This window comes from Camelina sativa, chromosome 2 (assembly GCF_030686135.1).
Source record: "Camelina sativa cultivar CO46 ecotype springtype chromosome 2, ASM3068613v1".
Lineage (NCBI taxonomy): Eukaryota > Viridiplantae > Streptophyta > Magnoliopsida > Brassicales > Brassicaceae > Camelina > Camelina sativa.
This window is the reverse complement of record NC_141881.1, coordinates 1,218,716-1,236,024: the sequence shown is the minus strand read 5'-3', so window position 1 is coordinate 1,236,024 and position 17,309 is coordinate 1,218,716. Positions and strand designations below refer to the sequence as shown.

The 17,309-nt window shown below is 34.6% G+C and overlaps 3 protein-coding genes and 1 long non-coding RNA gene across 7 annotated transcripts; 2 read left to right on the top strand and 2 right to left on the bottom strand.

The window, feature by feature from the left end:
- Window positions 1–203: 203 nt before the first annotated feature.
- Window positions 204–1,322, bottom strand: LOC147948070 (uncharacterized). Its single transcript, XR_015573735.1, has 3 exons — window positions 645–1,322; window positions 421–483; window positions 204–332 (listed from the first exon to the last, which is right to left on the bottom strand). It is a non-coding gene; the product is annotated as an uncharacterized LOC147948070 (long non-coding RNA).
- Window positions 1,323–2,360: 1,038 nt separating this feature from the next.
- Window positions 2,361–3,023, top strand: LOC147948069 (uncharacterized protein At4g04775-like). The gene has a single exon (XM_087490949.1). It carries the CDS (start codon window positions 2,586–2,588, stop codon window positions 3,021–3,023), a length of 438 nt encoding a protein of 145 aa, XP_087347075.1. The 5' UTR covers window positions 2,361–2,585.
- Window positions 3,024–12,528: 9,505 nt separating this feature from the next.
- LOC104713268 (Chitinase family protein) lies at window positions 12,529–13,706 on the top strand. Its single transcript, XM_010430358.3, has 2 exons — window positions 12,529–13,073; window positions 13,233–13,706. Exons 1-2 carry the CDS (start codon window positions 12,601–12,603, stop codon window positions 13,600–13,602), a joined length of 843 nt encoding a protein of 280 aa, XP_010428660.1. The 5' UTR covers window positions 12,529–12,600; the 3' UTR covers window positions 13,603–13,706.
- Window positions 13,576–16,209, bottom strand: LOC104713280 (protoporphyrinogen oxidase 1, chloroplastic-like). Of its 4 annotated transcripts, none has more exons than XM_087479263.1 (10): window positions 15,700–16,209; window positions 15,436–15,621; window positions 15,245–15,329; window positions 14,969–15,116; window positions 14,804–14,884; window positions 14,546–14,717; window positions 14,290–14,449; window positions 14,107–14,210; window positions 13,724–14,007; window positions 13,576–13,623 (listed from the first exon to the last, which is right to left on the bottom strand). In XM_087479263.1, exons 1-10 carry the CDS (start codon window positions 16,081–16,083, stop codon window positions 13,617–13,619), a joined length of 1,611 nt encoding a protein of 536 aa, XP_087335389.1. In that variant the 5' UTR covers window positions 16,084–16,209; the 3' UTR covers window positions 13,576–13,616. The 4 variants fall into 4 exon arrangements, with proteins under 4 accessions (XP_087335389.1, XP_087335396.1, XP_010428671.1 ...); XM_087479270.1 differs by having other exon boundaries at window positions 15,245–15,336; window positions 15,700–16,147; XM_010430369.3 differs by having other exon boundaries at window positions 13,607–14,007.
- Between the last annotated feature and the right edge of the window lie 1,100 nt (window positions 16,210–17,309).

The window sequence follows — 17,309 nt, the reverse complement described above, 5'->3', positions numbered from 1 at the left end:
CATATGATACTTGAGTTTTTGTTTCTTTCAAGTTATATGGATTGATCAAGGCAAGGTGATGATTGATTTATTCTTCTTTAAAATGTTGCTTGGAAGAACTTGATCATAAGTTTGTAATTGACTGATAAGCCTCGAGGTAATATAACTTAACACGATATGTTTTTACAATTCAACATAATCTAAATAAATACCTTGAAAACTATGTTGGGTTTACTAAGCTCGATATCTAAATAATCAGAACCATCCAAGTGCTTGCAGAGGACGTCGATTGGCCTTAGTCGACCTTCACGTAATCTGATCTTTGACCTCACCTTGCTTTGATCGAAATGGAACTGTAGATCAAGGAGATATATCAAGCATCATACACCAAACAAATCTAAAAGAGGAACTAATTGCAAAAACAAAGACATGCAGCTATACCTCTTCCTCTTTATTCTCCCAGTTATGGAACTCAGCTCGAGCACGTTCTCTAGCTAATAATGGCTGCATACAATAAAACAATGTTAAGTCAGTAGATTTACAATATGAATCAAATAAGAGAGAAGATAGGGTGGATATGAATTCAGTTATATACATCTCTTTGTACCAAACGATTTTGTGAAAAAGTCAGGGATCTGGTTATTATAACATGAGACAAAATTTACCATTTCTTCCGCATGTCGAGCTTTCTCTACTGCTCTCTCTTCTCTCCTCCTCTTAACCTTTTATGCCTCTATCTGCACATTGAACCGAAGTGCTTAAGACATAAACCATAAAGCTCATTCCATTAGAAAAATAAAACAAACATTGAAGGGCATCCAGAAAATAAAAAGTTCTCTAGCTTTCCTATATGATAAGTAATGCTTATTGTACATATCATTGTTTCCCTGCCTCTTCTCTTTTCAGCTTTGACTGAAAATTCTTCCAGCCATACCCATACTCCGCGGTAAACATCTTTTTCACTCTTCCTCCAACACACAAATCTGATATTAATAAAATTTCATGCATGAGAATATAGACTCTTATTATAGTTAGCCTCTGGTGTAATAACCTTGTTCTCTATTCAACCTCACAGGTCCCATTGCAATTCAAAGGCAAGATACAGTTCATTATCCTTAAATCCAATAAACAACGCAAAATTGATGAATTTACACACAATTACTTTTTCGCCATCGTCGATGAGAAGAGGATCGTTACAGAGAGAGAAATAGAGTTTCTTCTTTGATGAGAAAACTTGCGACGGAGAAATCAGAGATTCGTACTCTGCCGGAATTAACTTCTCCTATACGATATCTGTGAACCCGCGTGAAGTTTTCTTAATCGATTTCTAATATATATATATGTGAATGCAAAATTAATTTTAAAGAAGAAGAAGAAATCGAGTACTACTGATATCGAATCGGGAGAAAGAAGAAGAAGTCGATGATAGAAAGAAGAAGACGATTAGATGTCCACCTATTAAAAAAAAGCTGATGTGTATTAATTGTTTTAATTTTATTGGTTACTGATTTTATCTGATGTGTCAACAGCAGCATGAAAGTTAAAGCTGAGGTGTCACACTGTAAAGAAACGCATCCAAATTTTATTGGGAAAAAAGCTTAAAAATACCTCATCTATTTTTTATTTGGACGTTTAATACCTCGTCTTTTTTGGTTGGAAGAAAAATACATCATTTAATTAAAACGTGTGATTTAATACCTAAACTAATAAATTTTGTTAGTTTCATACCTACGATTTGTTGACAAAAATAAAATTCCGTTTTTACCCTTACTATATCAATTAATAATTAATTTTAAATGATATGACATTACTTTATAAGTTTATTTGAATTAAAATTATTTATTTTAATTACAATTTTGTTTTAAATATTTAAATAAAATTCTGTTTTTACCCTTACTATATCAATTAATAATTAATTTTAAATGATATGACATTAATTTATAAGTTTATTTGAATTAGAATTAATTTTATTTTAAAAATTTTAATATAAACTTCCATTTTTACCCTTACTATATCAATTAATAATTAATTTTAAATGATATGACATTAATTTATAAGTTTATTTGAATTAAAATTAATTTTATTTTAATTAATTTATAAGTGTATTTGAATTAAAATTAATTTTATTTTATGTTAAATGATATGACCAAGTCTGTGAAAGCGAGAGAGGAGAACAAACATGAATTAGAGTTTGATGAAGATGATTGTATTTTTTTGTAAAACAAAATTGTAATTAAAATAAATAATAATTCAAATAAACTTAGGGAAAAAAGCTTTTAAATACCCCATCTATTTTTTTTTGGAAGATTAATACCTGGTCTTTTTCGGTTGGAAGTTTAATACATGATCTATTATTTGTTGTTCAATAAAATGTTGGTTTATATTTGTGTTGGTTGAATAGTATCCCGTGGTCAACAGCCGTTAAGGATCGTGACAGAATCACTAACTATGGTTAAAAATTAACAACACGTGGTTAATTAAACCCTCTGAAAGACACTGTTGCCCTTCACTCTTCACTCTTGTTTTTTCCCAATTCGCGAAGCCCTTGATAGAGAACCCTAAGTCAATTATTGTTTTCCTCTTCTCTTTCTGGGTTAATCGTAAGAATGATGAGCCAAAGTTCAGGGTCTGATGCAAATTCGAGTCGGATCTGGGGTCCTCTTTGCTGCAATTGTGGTAGAGCTACGACGCTTGCAAAGTCTTGGACAAATGAGAATCCGGGTAGAAGATTCTTTAAGTGTGTTGTTCATGGTTTTGCAAAGTGGGCAGATGAAGAAAGGCCATACGGTTGGCAGAAGGTGAGCTTACTGGAGGCTAGAGATGAGATCAAGGTACTGAGGGAATCTCTGAAGGCAATTAATGTGACTGGTTCCACTGCTCTCTCCCATGATTTAGTGAACAAACACGAAGAAGAGAAGAAGAAGCTTGAAAGTGAAGTGATGGCTGCTAATGAGAGGGAAAATATGCTTAGGCAGTTTATCTTATTGTCTTGGGGAGGTTTCATTGTTGTTATTGCCATGATCCTTGTAATGGTAAAGATTTAGCTTAGTTTCTTTGTGTTATGAAATATGAACTCCTATGTTGTAAGTTGCTAATGTATGTTTGAAATGAAAATATCCTAAGATCATTGATCCGAAAGAGTCATTTTGTTACAAAGATCCAACATCCCAAAAAACAAAAAAGGATCTGACCATAAGAAAGGGGCCAAAACATAGTTAACATCCTACATTGATCCTAGATAGCAACAAAAGGCATACAAATATTCTTCTACTTCTTGTCAGGTTGCCAAACATCAAACACCTTGTCATTCCAAGGAGACATAAAAAACACAGGCGCTCGAGGAGCTTCATCCGACCCTTTACCACGTCCCTTGCCACGACCCTTGCCTTCTCCATTCTTACGACCAGGAGGCCGTCCACGAGCACGCCCTTTTGCAGTTGTGTTACCTGGATCACTAGTGGTAGCTGGAGCACTTGAATGTTGTGGTACTTGTGGTTGTTGCGTTGATTGGCTTTGAGCGATAGGTGGTGTTGATTGGGTCTGCGCTCTATGCCACCTCTTTGGTGCATTTTCGATGCTCCATGGATCATCATTATCCTATCACAAATCTGATGTGTTAAACTTGCAATTACTATTTGATATCATATATTTAAAGTAGAAGGTCAAATTGCTTACCAGGCTTTTCCTCGGTCTTCCTCTCTTGCGTGGAGGTCCTAATTGCACAGCAAACAACCCTGAACTCCTCGAAGATTGACCATGTCATAAGATCTGGGTCAATCAACATATCCTTCGCCTTGATTCCTCCAATGTAAGCAAACGACCCTGAAGTGTAGTCGACATCGCCTCTAAAGTGTATATTGAGTTTCAGATTTTCGCAACTGCACAATGAAAATTAAGTGATTAACCTTCTAACAAGATGATCGATTTTGAGAAAAAACGACAACGATTGGATTAAGAGACAACAATACGCAGAGATTATCAATCGATTAAGACAACAATTCGCAGATAATCAAACGATTAAGAGACAAAACCCCAACCCAGAGAATTCTTAACGAGAACAACATGACGACAACCCAGATAATCAAACGATTCGATTACATACCTCATCTCAACAATTCGCAGAGGGATCCCAATTCGGAGATAATCAAACGCCCAGATTCATCGAAGAGGTAGAGAAGAGGAAGAACAAAATTGAGTTAGGGTTTTCAATTTGGGGTTTCGCGATTTAGGTTAGAGGTTTACGAATTGGGGAAAAACAAGAGTGAAGGGCAACAGTGACTTTCAGTGGGTTTAATTACCCACGTGTTATTAATTTTTAACCATGGTTAGTGGTTCTGTCACGACCCTTAACGGCTGTTGACCACGGGATACTATTCAACCAACACAAATATAAACCAACATTTTATTGAACAACAAATAATAGATCATGTATTAAACTTCCAACCGAAAAAGACCAGGTATTAATCTTCCAAAGAAAAAATAGATGGGGTATTTAAAAGCTTTTTTCCCATATATTAAATTAATGGAATATTATTTAAAATTAATTATTATTTGATATAGTAAGGGTAAAAACGGAATTATATTTTTGTCAAAAAAGCGTAAGTATGAAACTAACAAAAGTTATTAGTTTAGGTATTAAATCGCATTTTTTAATTAAATGATGTATTTTTCTTCCAACCAAAAAAGACGAGGTATTAAACATCCAAATAAAAAATAGATGAGGTATTTTTAAGCTTTTTTCCCAAATTTTATTGTATTGATTTATTTTGTGGACAACAACTGGCAGAATATTATAGTTAACTTGTCATGCTCATGTATATAGTTAACAAATCCACCGATATGCACGTCCAATTAAAGGCGATAATTTATATAATTGTATAGATATTGCTACTGTTTGTATATATGTGCATCCATCCACATGGTCTAACAAAAGTCAAATGTACTTAATTATCATTGATATATGTATTAGGTTAAATCATATATATATGTATGACGGAGAAACCTGTTTGATTCTTCCTTACCTTCTCTCCTCTTTTTTCTTTTATGTCAACTTCTCCCTCCTTCGAAAACCAAACTTTCAGAGAAAAGAACTAGAAAACGAAAATCAAACTTAGTTACACCTTCAAATTAAACGTTAACTACTCTCATCCGTAATTACTTTTATAAGTCGCTATATTTCTTTAGTTCATAAATGCACATGTGCCATTTCCGCAATATGCTCTTTTTAATGTATAGATGCGAGAGAAACAACAAACCTTAATTTACTCGACGAGGAAAAAACATACCAAAAAGTAGAGTTTACAGCCGTCATACTTTTGCCAGTCTGTGGATGGATTTTAGTCCAATTAAATGTGTAAAGAGGTCACGTTTGTTTAGGATGAGGTTGACGTTGAATTAGGACATAATTTGTTTTACTTTAGTAATTCACATTTGATCGCTAACTTCTTAAGGTCAAATGTCAGAACCAATATCACTCGGTATATATATGATAGTAATAGTATTAGTACGGTTGTCTCGGTTCTAAAATAAAATGCAAAAACACATTTCGATCCTGAGTTTGGTTGTTCTGTGTCATGTAATTATTTTACTAGATAGTTATCTGCGCTATACAGTACGGAAAAATATTTGCGTACACTTTACTGTAATTTGTTAACTGTAAAATAATAGTAGAAATTTTATTTAATTTATTATATATATTTTATAATATTTTACATTTAAATTTACTTAGTTTCATACTCTGATTTCAATTCCTCTTTGGTAAATGATAAAACGTTCAAATCCGTGAATTATATAAATTTGATAAAATCTAGATAATATAACAAAACCTGTATTGAAGCGGTTGTATTTAGAAATCTTGATTTACATTTTTAATTTTTTTTTTACTTGTGTATACTATATTGAATAAAATACAACATTTAAAATTTCTTAGATTTTAATAAAATGTCATTGCGTCGACGTGCAATAAAAAAAATATATAATAAATTTCGATATAATATTTTATATTTTTAAAATATAGATAATGTTGTATCTTAGTTTTAAAATATAATATCATTACTTTAAATAGATAGTTGAATTAACATTTAACTAATCTCATATGAACTTACTTGATAATACATATGCCGCATATATAAAATGAAAAACAAGGTAAAAGAATCTTCAAGTATCTTTTTTGCAGTGAAGTGACTCCATTTTCGTATATTTGCTTCACGGAATAGCATATCTTGAAATATAGCGAACATTATAAAAATTAAGAAAATACTTGGGTTCACCCTTTTATAAAATAAGGAATAAAATTTGTAGAACAATACTTGGATTCACTTCTAGGGGTGAATTTCTCTATTCACCCTCTTATAAAATAAGGAAATAAAATTTGTATACATTATTATAAAATTAAAAACTTAAACCGCTTTTTAATAAACCCAAACCGACATATATAAAATCTAAACCCTAACTATCTCATTTGTGAACCCAAACCGACATATAATTTTGTTCTACTTGTAAAATCTAAACCCTAACCATCTCATTTGTGAACCCAAACTGACATATAATTTTGTTCTAATTGTGAAATCTAAACCCTAACCATCTCATTTGTGAACCCAAATCGACATATAATTTTGTTCTACATGTAAAATCTAAACCCTAACCATCTCATTTGTGAATCCAAACCGATATATAATTTCGTTCTAATTGTAAAATCTAAACCCTAACTACCTCATTTGTAAACCCAAACCGACATATAATTTCGTTTTAATTATAAAATCTAAACTCTAACCACTTCATTTGTAAACCCAAACCGACATATAATTTTAATCTAGTTTTAAAAATCTAAACCAAGCCAAATATTTAACTTTCTTTAATTAAAAGTATACAAAATTTGTTTCCTTAATTTGGGTTGCTTTTTAATTTATTTTTGATTTATTTTTTTAATGAAATATTAGATGGAAGATTCTGATTGGCTGAGAGAAGAGGAGGTGAATGAACCTAAGTATTTTTCAAAAATTAAGTATACATTGATGCAAATAATTTAAATATATATATATATATATATAAATGTTGTAATATAAAATTTAAGAAACATACACATAAGACTTAAATTGAACTGCATAAACAGCACCTATGCATGCCATTTTGAAAAAAGTACAAATTGGTTGTCATTTTTATTCTAACGTTTCCTGATTTTGTCAATTATAAGATTTAAATTGAACTGCATAAACTGCACCTATGAATGCATTTTGAAAACAGTAGAAATTGGTTTTGTCATTTTTTATTCTACCGTTTCCTTATTTTGTCTTATTTATTTGTAGTTTCTAAAAAGTATAGCTATGAATTTGAAAAAGTATTTTCTACCTATATATCAGAGAATCTAAACGGATATCTCCCAATAACACTCAAAAATTTATATATTAATTAGTAAATCGGATATATTAATACAATATTAACTAAAATATCGTCAAAACAGATTCTAGATAATATGAGAACGATTTTGCAATATTTTTTAGCTTATATATTAATAATATGTCATAATTTTTGTTTACAAAAATTGCCTATAAAAGGAAGCAATACATGTTATTGAGAAGATATCTTTTCTTCAGTTTCTTCTTCCTACAATATCGAAAACATATTCTATGGAAAATGGTTCAGTATGATAGAATCATAGACCTATATTCATGGAGATCTGACTGAAAGATACAAGTTAAAGTGATAGGGAAATGGAAGAAAATGTATGAGATTGATGACACACTTAAACTAATTATGTGATGTATTTGTAAGTATAAATAGCACGGTACCATTTCTCTTAATCAATAATTTAGCAACTTATGTTGTCATCACACAGAATTAGTTCAAGTGTGTCATCAATTTCAGACACTTTCCTCCACTTCCTTATCAACTTCACTTGTATCTTCCAGTCAGATCTTCATGAATGTAGATCTTTGATTCTATTATATTGAACCATTTTCTGTATAATATATTTTAGATACTGTGGGAAGAAGAAACTAAAGAAAATATATTCTCAATAACATGTATTGCTTTTTGTTATAGGCAAATTTTGTAAACAAAAAGTATGACATATTATTAATATATAAGTTAAGAAACATTGCAAAATCTTTTTCATATTATTTAGAATCTGTTTTGACGATATTTTAGTTAATATTGTATTGATATATCCGATGAGCTGCAGTATGATTTGTTTTTGAATTCACATCATACTCCATTTATCGCTGAAAACATTCGAAGACATAAAGATTAGTTGTGGTGTATACTCTTTTATTAAAGTTACAAATCACGTTATTAGTGAGTGTAGACTGTGTAGTATCCAATCCGACTACCTCGACTATTTTTACTCAAATGTGAAAGCAACTCTATTCCCAAGATCCACTTTGTTACTACTACTTAAGTACTCATTTGGTTTTGGAGAAAAGTATACTCATCAGGTCAAAAAGACAGCAAAAAGTAAAACTAAATTTCTTTGTTCTTTGCTATTGGATTTTACTAAAATGGTATTTGACATTTGAACACATCAACCTGGTTTACTACAATGACGATCATGTAAAAGTTTTATAAAGGTAATTAAAGAGTGTCTAAATCAATGACTAACAATGTGAAAAGTTCTCTTGTGCGAGTGGAGAGATTCATTCACATAAAGAAAAAGTAAATAATGGCTAGTTAGTAGTCTGGTACTAAAAGAAAATATATATACTGTACATATATTTTTCTGGTTAGTAAATAAGTGTAGAAAACAAATATAGTTTTAGACGGCTGGCACATTCGATACTGGGCCTAAGTTATGCCCAAACCGCCTTATGTTTGGAAAGACAAAATTCATTTTGATACTAAACTGTTGATGTGTTTCTAAGAATTATGAACTTTTGTTTTGCTCTCAATATTTAGAGCTTAGATTGTAATTCCATTCACATAATATTCCAAATTATTATTTGTTGAGTGTTGTGTGTTTAAATAAAAGTTACATCTAAATATATTTCTTAAGATTTATCATTATAATTTAAAGAAAATATAAATCAATGATAAAATGAGAATCTTATTATTTTATATATAAATACATGATAAGATCAATTTTACAGTGTGATATGTCTCCTAACATGGTTATTTTGATATTGGTAATTTTTTTATCTTTTTCTTATATATATACTTGCAACAATCAATTGACGAGATTGGATGTTTTTTTTTTTTAATTATACAAACGACGAGATTGGATGTAAGACCACTTGATAGATCTATATATAAACTATACATAGCCTTTGATAATGTAAAATGGAAGTGTGAATTAAACTATAAGCAATGGTGATCACTTCATATCGCACCAATGTAGTGGAACTAAACGTCTCTTTCCTGTTATCATGTGGTCGAATTAATTGGTCAACCATTTACCAATTATACCCCAAAACACAATAACATCCAAAAAACAAAAAAAAAACATTTTAATAAGTGAAGAACAGTGTGGAATTAATTGATCTCTCATCTATTTCCAGATAATAGTTTGTTTTTCTATAAGGCGAATACGGAACAGCGTGGAGTTATTTTAGGCATCCTGAAGCAGTATGAGCTAGTCTCTCGAACAACAAATTAATTTTACCAAATTTTTGGTGCAATTTGGGCACAAGGTGGATGCAGAGGCGGAAATACACTCTGTGTTGGAGATATCAAACGTAGGGGGAATGGGCTCCTATCTTGGTCTTCCAGAGAGTTTTGAGGGTTCCAAAACAAAGATATTTTCCTTCGTTTGGGACCGCTTAAATAACAGGACTACGGGATGGTCGACAAAATTGTTATCCAACAGGAGAAAGGAGGTGATGATTAAATTGGTGGCTATTGCGGTGCCAACCTTCGTTATGTCTTGCTTTCGTCTACCAAAAATGATTACGTCCAAGTTTACTAGTGCGGTGGCCAATTATTAATGGAGTGATAATGGGCAGTACCGTGGTTTGTATTAGATGGCATGGGATAAAATGTGTGTAAGCAAGACCGAAGGTAGGATTGGATTTAGGAATGTGGATGATTTTGATGTGGCGGTCCTAGCAAACCATCTGTGGCGGTTGATTATGGTACTCGATTCGCTTCTCGCGCGGGTTTTCAAAGGACGGTATTATCGGAATTCAAATCCATTGGAATCAATCAGGTCATACTCTCCGTCGTATGGATGGAGGAGTATTACCTCAGCTCGCTCTCTGGTAAATAAATGACTTATTAAACAGGTAGGCTCGGGAATTCTATATTAGTATGGAGTGACCCCTAGATCCCTGCCCAATTCCCAAGACCAGCTTTAATTAATGGATCCGTTCAGGATCCTTTGTTGTGTGTTAACGCTTTTGTTGATGGGGGTCAAATTCTTGGAATCTTACCCAACTCAACACTATTTTTGCCCCATAGGATGCCTTGTTAATCGCAGGGATCCTGCTTGACGGCAAAACTACATCTGATAGCTTAAGGTGGCATTTTACTAAATCTGGAAAATATACGGTTAAGTCGGGATACCATGTGGCACGACCGCGACCCAGGGATCGTAGCACATCCGGTTTATGGACCGGATTTAAATTTGTTACGAGCTTTTTGTTGGCGGGTTAAATGTCCGCCCAACCTGAAGCATTTCATGTGGCAGGTTTTGTCGGGCTGCATGTCAGTTACCTCCAATTTGAATAGATGGGGTGTTGCTTTCGATCCTTTGTGTGGTAGTTGTGGGGTTGGGGAGGAATCAATAAATCACGTCTTAGTTGAGTGTCCGCCGGCATTTCAGACATGGGCATTATCTTTGGTTCCCACGGGTGATGGAAGGTTCCCGTCAAGCTCACTGTATGCCAATATGGATTATCTTTTTTGTAATATACCTAATGGAATTTCTGCTTCCTCTTTTCCCTAGATTTTGTGGTATATTCAGAAGGCCCAAAATGATTGGGTATTTCAAACTGTGAGTTCTACCGCTCTTGAGATTTTTAGGGTGGCAGAAGCAAAGAAAAAGATATGGCAGATGGCTCAATTAGAGACGGAAATGGATCAGCATTGTGATGTGCTAGATCTATCCAGCAGTGTCATAGAAGTGGGCTAGATGTGCTCGATGGTGCTGTCACTAGATGTTTTGTGGATGGTTCGTGGAAAGAAGGTGATAAATTCACCGGATTAGGTTGGTATTGTGTGTCCCTGACTGACAGAAAGACTTTGATGGGAGCTACTAGTCGACGGTGAAGTTTATCTCCCCTTCACGCAGAGGTGGAAACTTTAGTATGGGCTATGTGATGCATATTTGGAGCTGATTTCAATGATGTCGCCTTTTTTACGGATTGTTCTGACCTGGTGAAGATGGTGTCTTTCCCTTCTGAGTGGCCGGCTTTTTCAGTCTACATGTCCGATATTGAGAGTGATAAGGAGGAGTTTGATTTTTTTTCTCTTTCGCTTGTTCCTTGGAGTGCAAATGTCAAGACGGATTTTTTGGCACGAAAATTTTGCGTCGAACCGCTTAGTGTTTTTTTTGTAGACAACTTTCCTCATCATTGGCTCATTCTGAGCTGATCTAATACTTGCAAAATAAATATATATATATATATATAAAAACCTTATTTAAAAAATTTGACCAAATTTAATAAAATATTTAATCTAAAATAATAGAAATGTGATTTCAGATTTATTTTTTTATAGATAGTCTAAGTATGTTTCGACTTTTTTGAGTAATTTCGAGTTTTAAATGGTTAAATTTATTTATTATAGACAAATTAAGACAACAAAGAAAATATTGAAGATATAACATTTTTGCATATACTTGGTGGAGGACAGGAGGGTTTGCTCATTTGATTGACTCCTAAATTATGCCTTTTTATCATGAAAAAGAACAGTCAAAAGATCTAAGAAGTATTTCCAAGGAACCGAGAATCTTGTTATTTTGTTATTTCGTTTTCAGAAAAATCCTAACAATCTTATCGATGTAATGGTTATCATTCTTCACTGCGAAATTAATAGGTAGAAATCATCCTCAACAACTAGCTATATAGGTTGGTGTTTTACTATATTTCTTAAAACAATTGGAGCTTATCTTATTAGAAGTCGTCGTCACGACTTGGTCCAACTCGTTTCACAAGTTTTTTTGTTTTGAAGAAACTCATTTCACAAGTTGCTTGGCGTTTTTCCATGTTTAGTTAGCCACCGACCTCAAGCCTTGTCTCTGGTAGTTTGTAAAATAAGGCTTTAATAAAAATTCTAATCATCTTTTCTTTTTTAATTTCAAGAGTCAAAATGTTATGTTCGAATATGGGTTACTATAACTTCCAAATAACGTTATCCACGGTAAAATTCATTTTAGTCTTCATATTAGTTTTACTCAGTTCAATTTAAATTGAAATGGTTCAATAGTTTATCCGGTTTGCAACTAATGTAATTTTTAATCCTATATCCCCCATTCGAGAATGGGTCTCCGTTGAACAGAAAGAAACAAAAATAAAGTAGACTCTAAAATGAAATAAAACTATATACAAAAATAAAAACAATAAACTCCACTAAAAAAAGTCAATACGTTGACCAAATCAAAAACATCTAACTTAAGTCTTCCACTACTACATCTCTTTATAACAACGAAGCCAAAACCCCATCTTCTCAAACACAACACAATAAAGAACAAATATGGAGAAACATATTCCTCTATTGCTCTGTCTCTTCCTCTTCGTCTTCTCAATATCATCCTCTCTCCATGAAACCGAAGCTCGTAAACACTCCAAATATAAACCCGCACGGATCATGAGCCTAGTCCCAAGGTCTCTCTACGACCAAATCTTCATCCACAAGGACAACAACGCATGCCCTGCAAAAGGTTTCTACCCCTACGAAGCTTTCGTGGAGGCTACAAGGTGGTTCCCTAGGTTCGGAAGCGTAGGAAACTTTTGGACAAGGCGGCGCGAAGTAGCTGCGTTTTTGGCGCAAATATCTCACGAGACGACAGGTGGTTGGGCCACGGCACCGGACGGACCGTACGCATGGGGACTGTGTTTTAAAGAGGAAGTGAGTCCACAGAGTAATTATTGTGATGAAACTAATAAGGATTGGCCTTGCGTTCCTGGCAAGTCTTACAAAGGAAGAGGTCCCATTCAACTTTCTTGGTAAGTCTACAGATATTAACTAATAACCATTTGTACATATATTTATCTATCACCAATTAAAAAAATTAAACAATTGCATCATCTTTTCTGCAATTTGATCATCGTATCTCAGTCTTAGAGCTTTTGGTTAATTTTACTCTCTCTTTTTGGGATAAATAGGAATTACAATTACGGACAAGCGGGTCGAGCATTGGGTTTTGACGGTCTACAGAACCCAGAACTTGTTGCCAACAACTCTGTTTTAGCGTTCAAGACAGCTCTTTGGTTTTGGATGACCGAACAGATTCCTAAGCCGTCTTGCCATGACGTTATGGTCAACCGATACAGACCGACGAAAGCAGATAGAGCAGCAAACCAGACTGTCGGTTATGGTTTAGTGACCAACATTATAAACGGTGGTTTAGAATGTGGGATTCCAGGAGATGGACGGGTCAGTGACCGAGTCGGCTATTTCCAAAGATACGCTCAGTTGTTTAAAGTCAATACAGGATCTAATCTAGACTGCGAGAACCAAAGACCCTTCGCCTAGATAATAACTATAAACTACAATCTGTGTATCAAATGAAATTGAAGTGTTTAATATCACAATATTTAATAAAACTCACGCAAGCTGAGAGAATTAATGTTTTTACATTTACTTGTAAGCGTACCGTGACATAAAGTTGTTGACCTCAGTCGCGGTTTCATATGCGCCTTCTACACACCGGCCTAAGGCTACACCAGCTACGTAATTGCCACCCAAAAATAGCCCTTCGTTGCCCGAAGATGTTAGGGATGATTTAGCCGTGTCAAGGATATCAAAGTGACCAACTAGAAACTGCGGAATGGCTTGAGGCCATACCCTAACACCTAATTTGAGTGGATCAGTCGAATTAGGCTTAATTAGCATTTTCCTCAAATCCCTGTCAACTGCTTCCACTAACTCACCTTCAGACTGCGGAAATCAAAACCCAAGAGAGAGAGGAGGGAAAGATCAGTTCTTAAGTCTACTTGTTTGAAGTAAGATGTGTTACAAGTGTTTGTTGTATTTTACCTTGGACAGAATCCCGGTGTTGGTAGAGCCGCCAATGTAGTTCAGCAGCAAAACTCTTCCGGGCGGAGCTCGATTTGGAAAGAGCGAGGAGCTGTATATAGTTCCTGGAGAAATCCAAGCAATCGTATGAAGCTTATATGAACATTCTGACATAATAGAAGATTAAAAATACAAGATATATACCTAATGTTTCAACTCCTTGCGTGCGTGGATGCAATTGCCCAAAACCCTTTAGTTCACCATCTATCAAACATTCTGTTCGGATTGCTTCTTTCGGGTACGAGATAGATACTGCTGCAACTGGTGGATAGTACAGTTTTGAGAGTGCATTTGCTGCAGATTCCTGGAAAAAAAAAGTTGCAGCAGGTGATATAAGAACCCATATTTGTCAAATTGATGCTTTTATGCAAATTCCTTGTTCGCAAAACGAGAAACTTACAGAAAGAGGGCACAAGAGACCGCTTGCAACATGAGATGGCACAGTCATTACAACACTTTTGCTCTCCACGGACACTACACCATCTGGAGTCTCATAGGTTAAGTTGTATCCTCCGCTGTCCAGCTTAGTAATACCTGAGAGCTTCCACGACAATTTAACTTTGCTACCTAACCTGTTAAATTGCAAAGGATTTCAGAAAATATTTGAAAGTGTTTGCCTTGTTCACTTCCTATAGAGAAAGAAAAGCCTCAGCTTTACCTTGCAGATATTGCTTCTGGCAACATTCGAAGTCCTTTCCTGAAAGAACCAACTGTTTGGCCCTTTGGTTTTGGCAGACGCCTGAAGTAGGAGGTTGAGTTGTATTAAAATTATATATCAAGAGACAGAAGACCCAAAGCAACTGAAAAAGGTTATGTTACTCACGGGTCTCGTTCTGCCTTTGGAGCTTTTTTCCTCTCCTGAATTGCCTTAAAAGTACCACCAATGATGCTTCCACCATTTTGCTCTAGTTTCCAAACCTTCCCAAACGCAGCTTTCATGCTCAGTTTTGAAGGATCACCGGCATAAACACCTAAAAAGCATGAAATCCAAAGCATTAATGGTGCACTAAAAAAAAAAATCAACACTGCTAGATAAACAGAACCGCAGACGTCTAATCAAATAAATGGTTTATATGAAGCTCTATTTATCACTCTTTACCTGAACAAAACGGTTCAATAAGGCGCTCAAACACCTCAGCACCGAGGTTACGCCGAACAAACTCCTCCACAGATTCTTCACGACCCTGTCACCTTTGCCAAAACTCTAAGAACATGAGCAGATTCTACCAACACAAACCCTAGCTTTGCAAGAAACTATATTGATCTAAAAGGATGGTCAGAAATACACACTGGAGGTGATGGTCGAATTCCCAGTGCACCAAACCCAGCTCTAATCTTCCCACCAATGCTCATCAAATCAAAGAACGGTAAGTCCGTTAACTTCGAAGGAACCGGCCTCAGTTTCCCATTCCACAACACAAACCTCGGCGCAGTAGGATCTCCCAACACCAAATCATCCTTCAAACCACTATCAACCTAAACTAATCATAAACATTCAAAACACTTAAAAACTCATCTCATCTACAACATACATTGTTCTCACTAAGAACTTACCACCATAGTGAGCATAGGATCAGAAGGCTGAAAGCTATTAGGACCTTCTTCCCAGAGAAAACCATTCTCTTCACGAGTGATAATGTTACCACCAACACGATCCTTAGCCTCGGTAACAATCAAATTCGGAGCAGCATCAGGATGCTTCGTAGCGAGCGCTTGCGCGATACAGAGACCACTGATACCTCCGCCGACAATCACACAGTCCGTATTGATCGTTTTGCCTCCTCCTCCTCCGCCTTCGATTTTGGAAGATCCGACGGTTGGTCCACCGGCCACGGAACAACGGAGTTTAAGAGGCTTGTAGACATGTAATCGAAGATTCGGCTTCGAGAACGACGGAAGAAGCGATTGAGTCGACGGACGGAGAAGAGATAACTCCATGGAAAATCTCAGAGAGAATTTACAATTTTGTCAGCTTCTTTCGTTTGTTTTCTTCAGATTGGGTAATCTTCTTCTTCTTCACAAGAAGAAGAAAAAGAAGACGAAGAAGATGAGAAATATTCACCTGCATTAACTCACACCATAAGTGAATGTGCACCACCACATACACCATTTTGGTTTGGGGTTAGAAATATTAAAAAGTCCAATGAGGCCCGTAATAACGTTTATTGTTTAGCTTGGCCCAATACGTAGCAAGATAATGATAGGCCCAATAGGCATTTGTCTTTGTAAACAAGATTCCTCCTTTCTTAAGTTTCCTTGTCGTTTGTTAAAACAAAAAAAAAAAGTTTCCTTGTAAATTTTTTTTTTTTTTTGACTCAACGTCAACTTTCATTAACCAGTTTACACTTGGTTTATCCACTCTTACAAGAGATTTAATCCAATTTGGCACAACAGAATAAAACTTAGAATCATAATTCTGTAGAGAAAGAGATTCCTTCACTATCCTATCCGCCACTCCATTGCAAACTCTGGGTGCATAGATGATTTTGCACTCTTTGAAACTAAGTAGTAACACTTTTATATCCTGAAGCATGGGTGCATATATAGGCTGGCCAAAAGTCTTCACCATTAACTAAATTAACTGCTCCCAATGAATCCAACTCAAATATTATCTTGTTATAGCTCAGTGGGATCATTGACAGAATCGCTTGTCTCAAAGCCTCTAGCTCAGTCTCCAGTACAGTTGAGGCTTTCCGTATAGCTTGAGCCTCCACCCATAAGTTTCCTTGTAAGTTATAGAACAGGTTAAAAACTTTTTACTAAGGAAAAAAAAAAAAAAAAAGTTAAAACCTTCAAAAAAAACCATCATTTTTGCTTTTGCTTTATTCAGTTATCAAAGATTCCTGTAAAAAAGTCCACTATTACCATTTCTAACCTTAAATTTATCGGACCGCCCATCTTTATAAAATCATATTTGAACAGGGAAAAAAGAAAAGAAATGTTCAAAATAGTTTTCTTGTTTATCACTCGTTTGCTTCTATTTAAAGTCAACTTAGCTCTGCGATAATCTCTCTCTAATCGACAAAAAGTTGTGACACTTCCTTTTGTCTTAACATAATTGTTGTTATTATGAATTAGATTGATGGCCGTTAAAGTTATGATAAACCCCCTTACGTAGTTCTTAATTAAGAAGAAGAAAAAATCACTATAGGCAAACATGCTTA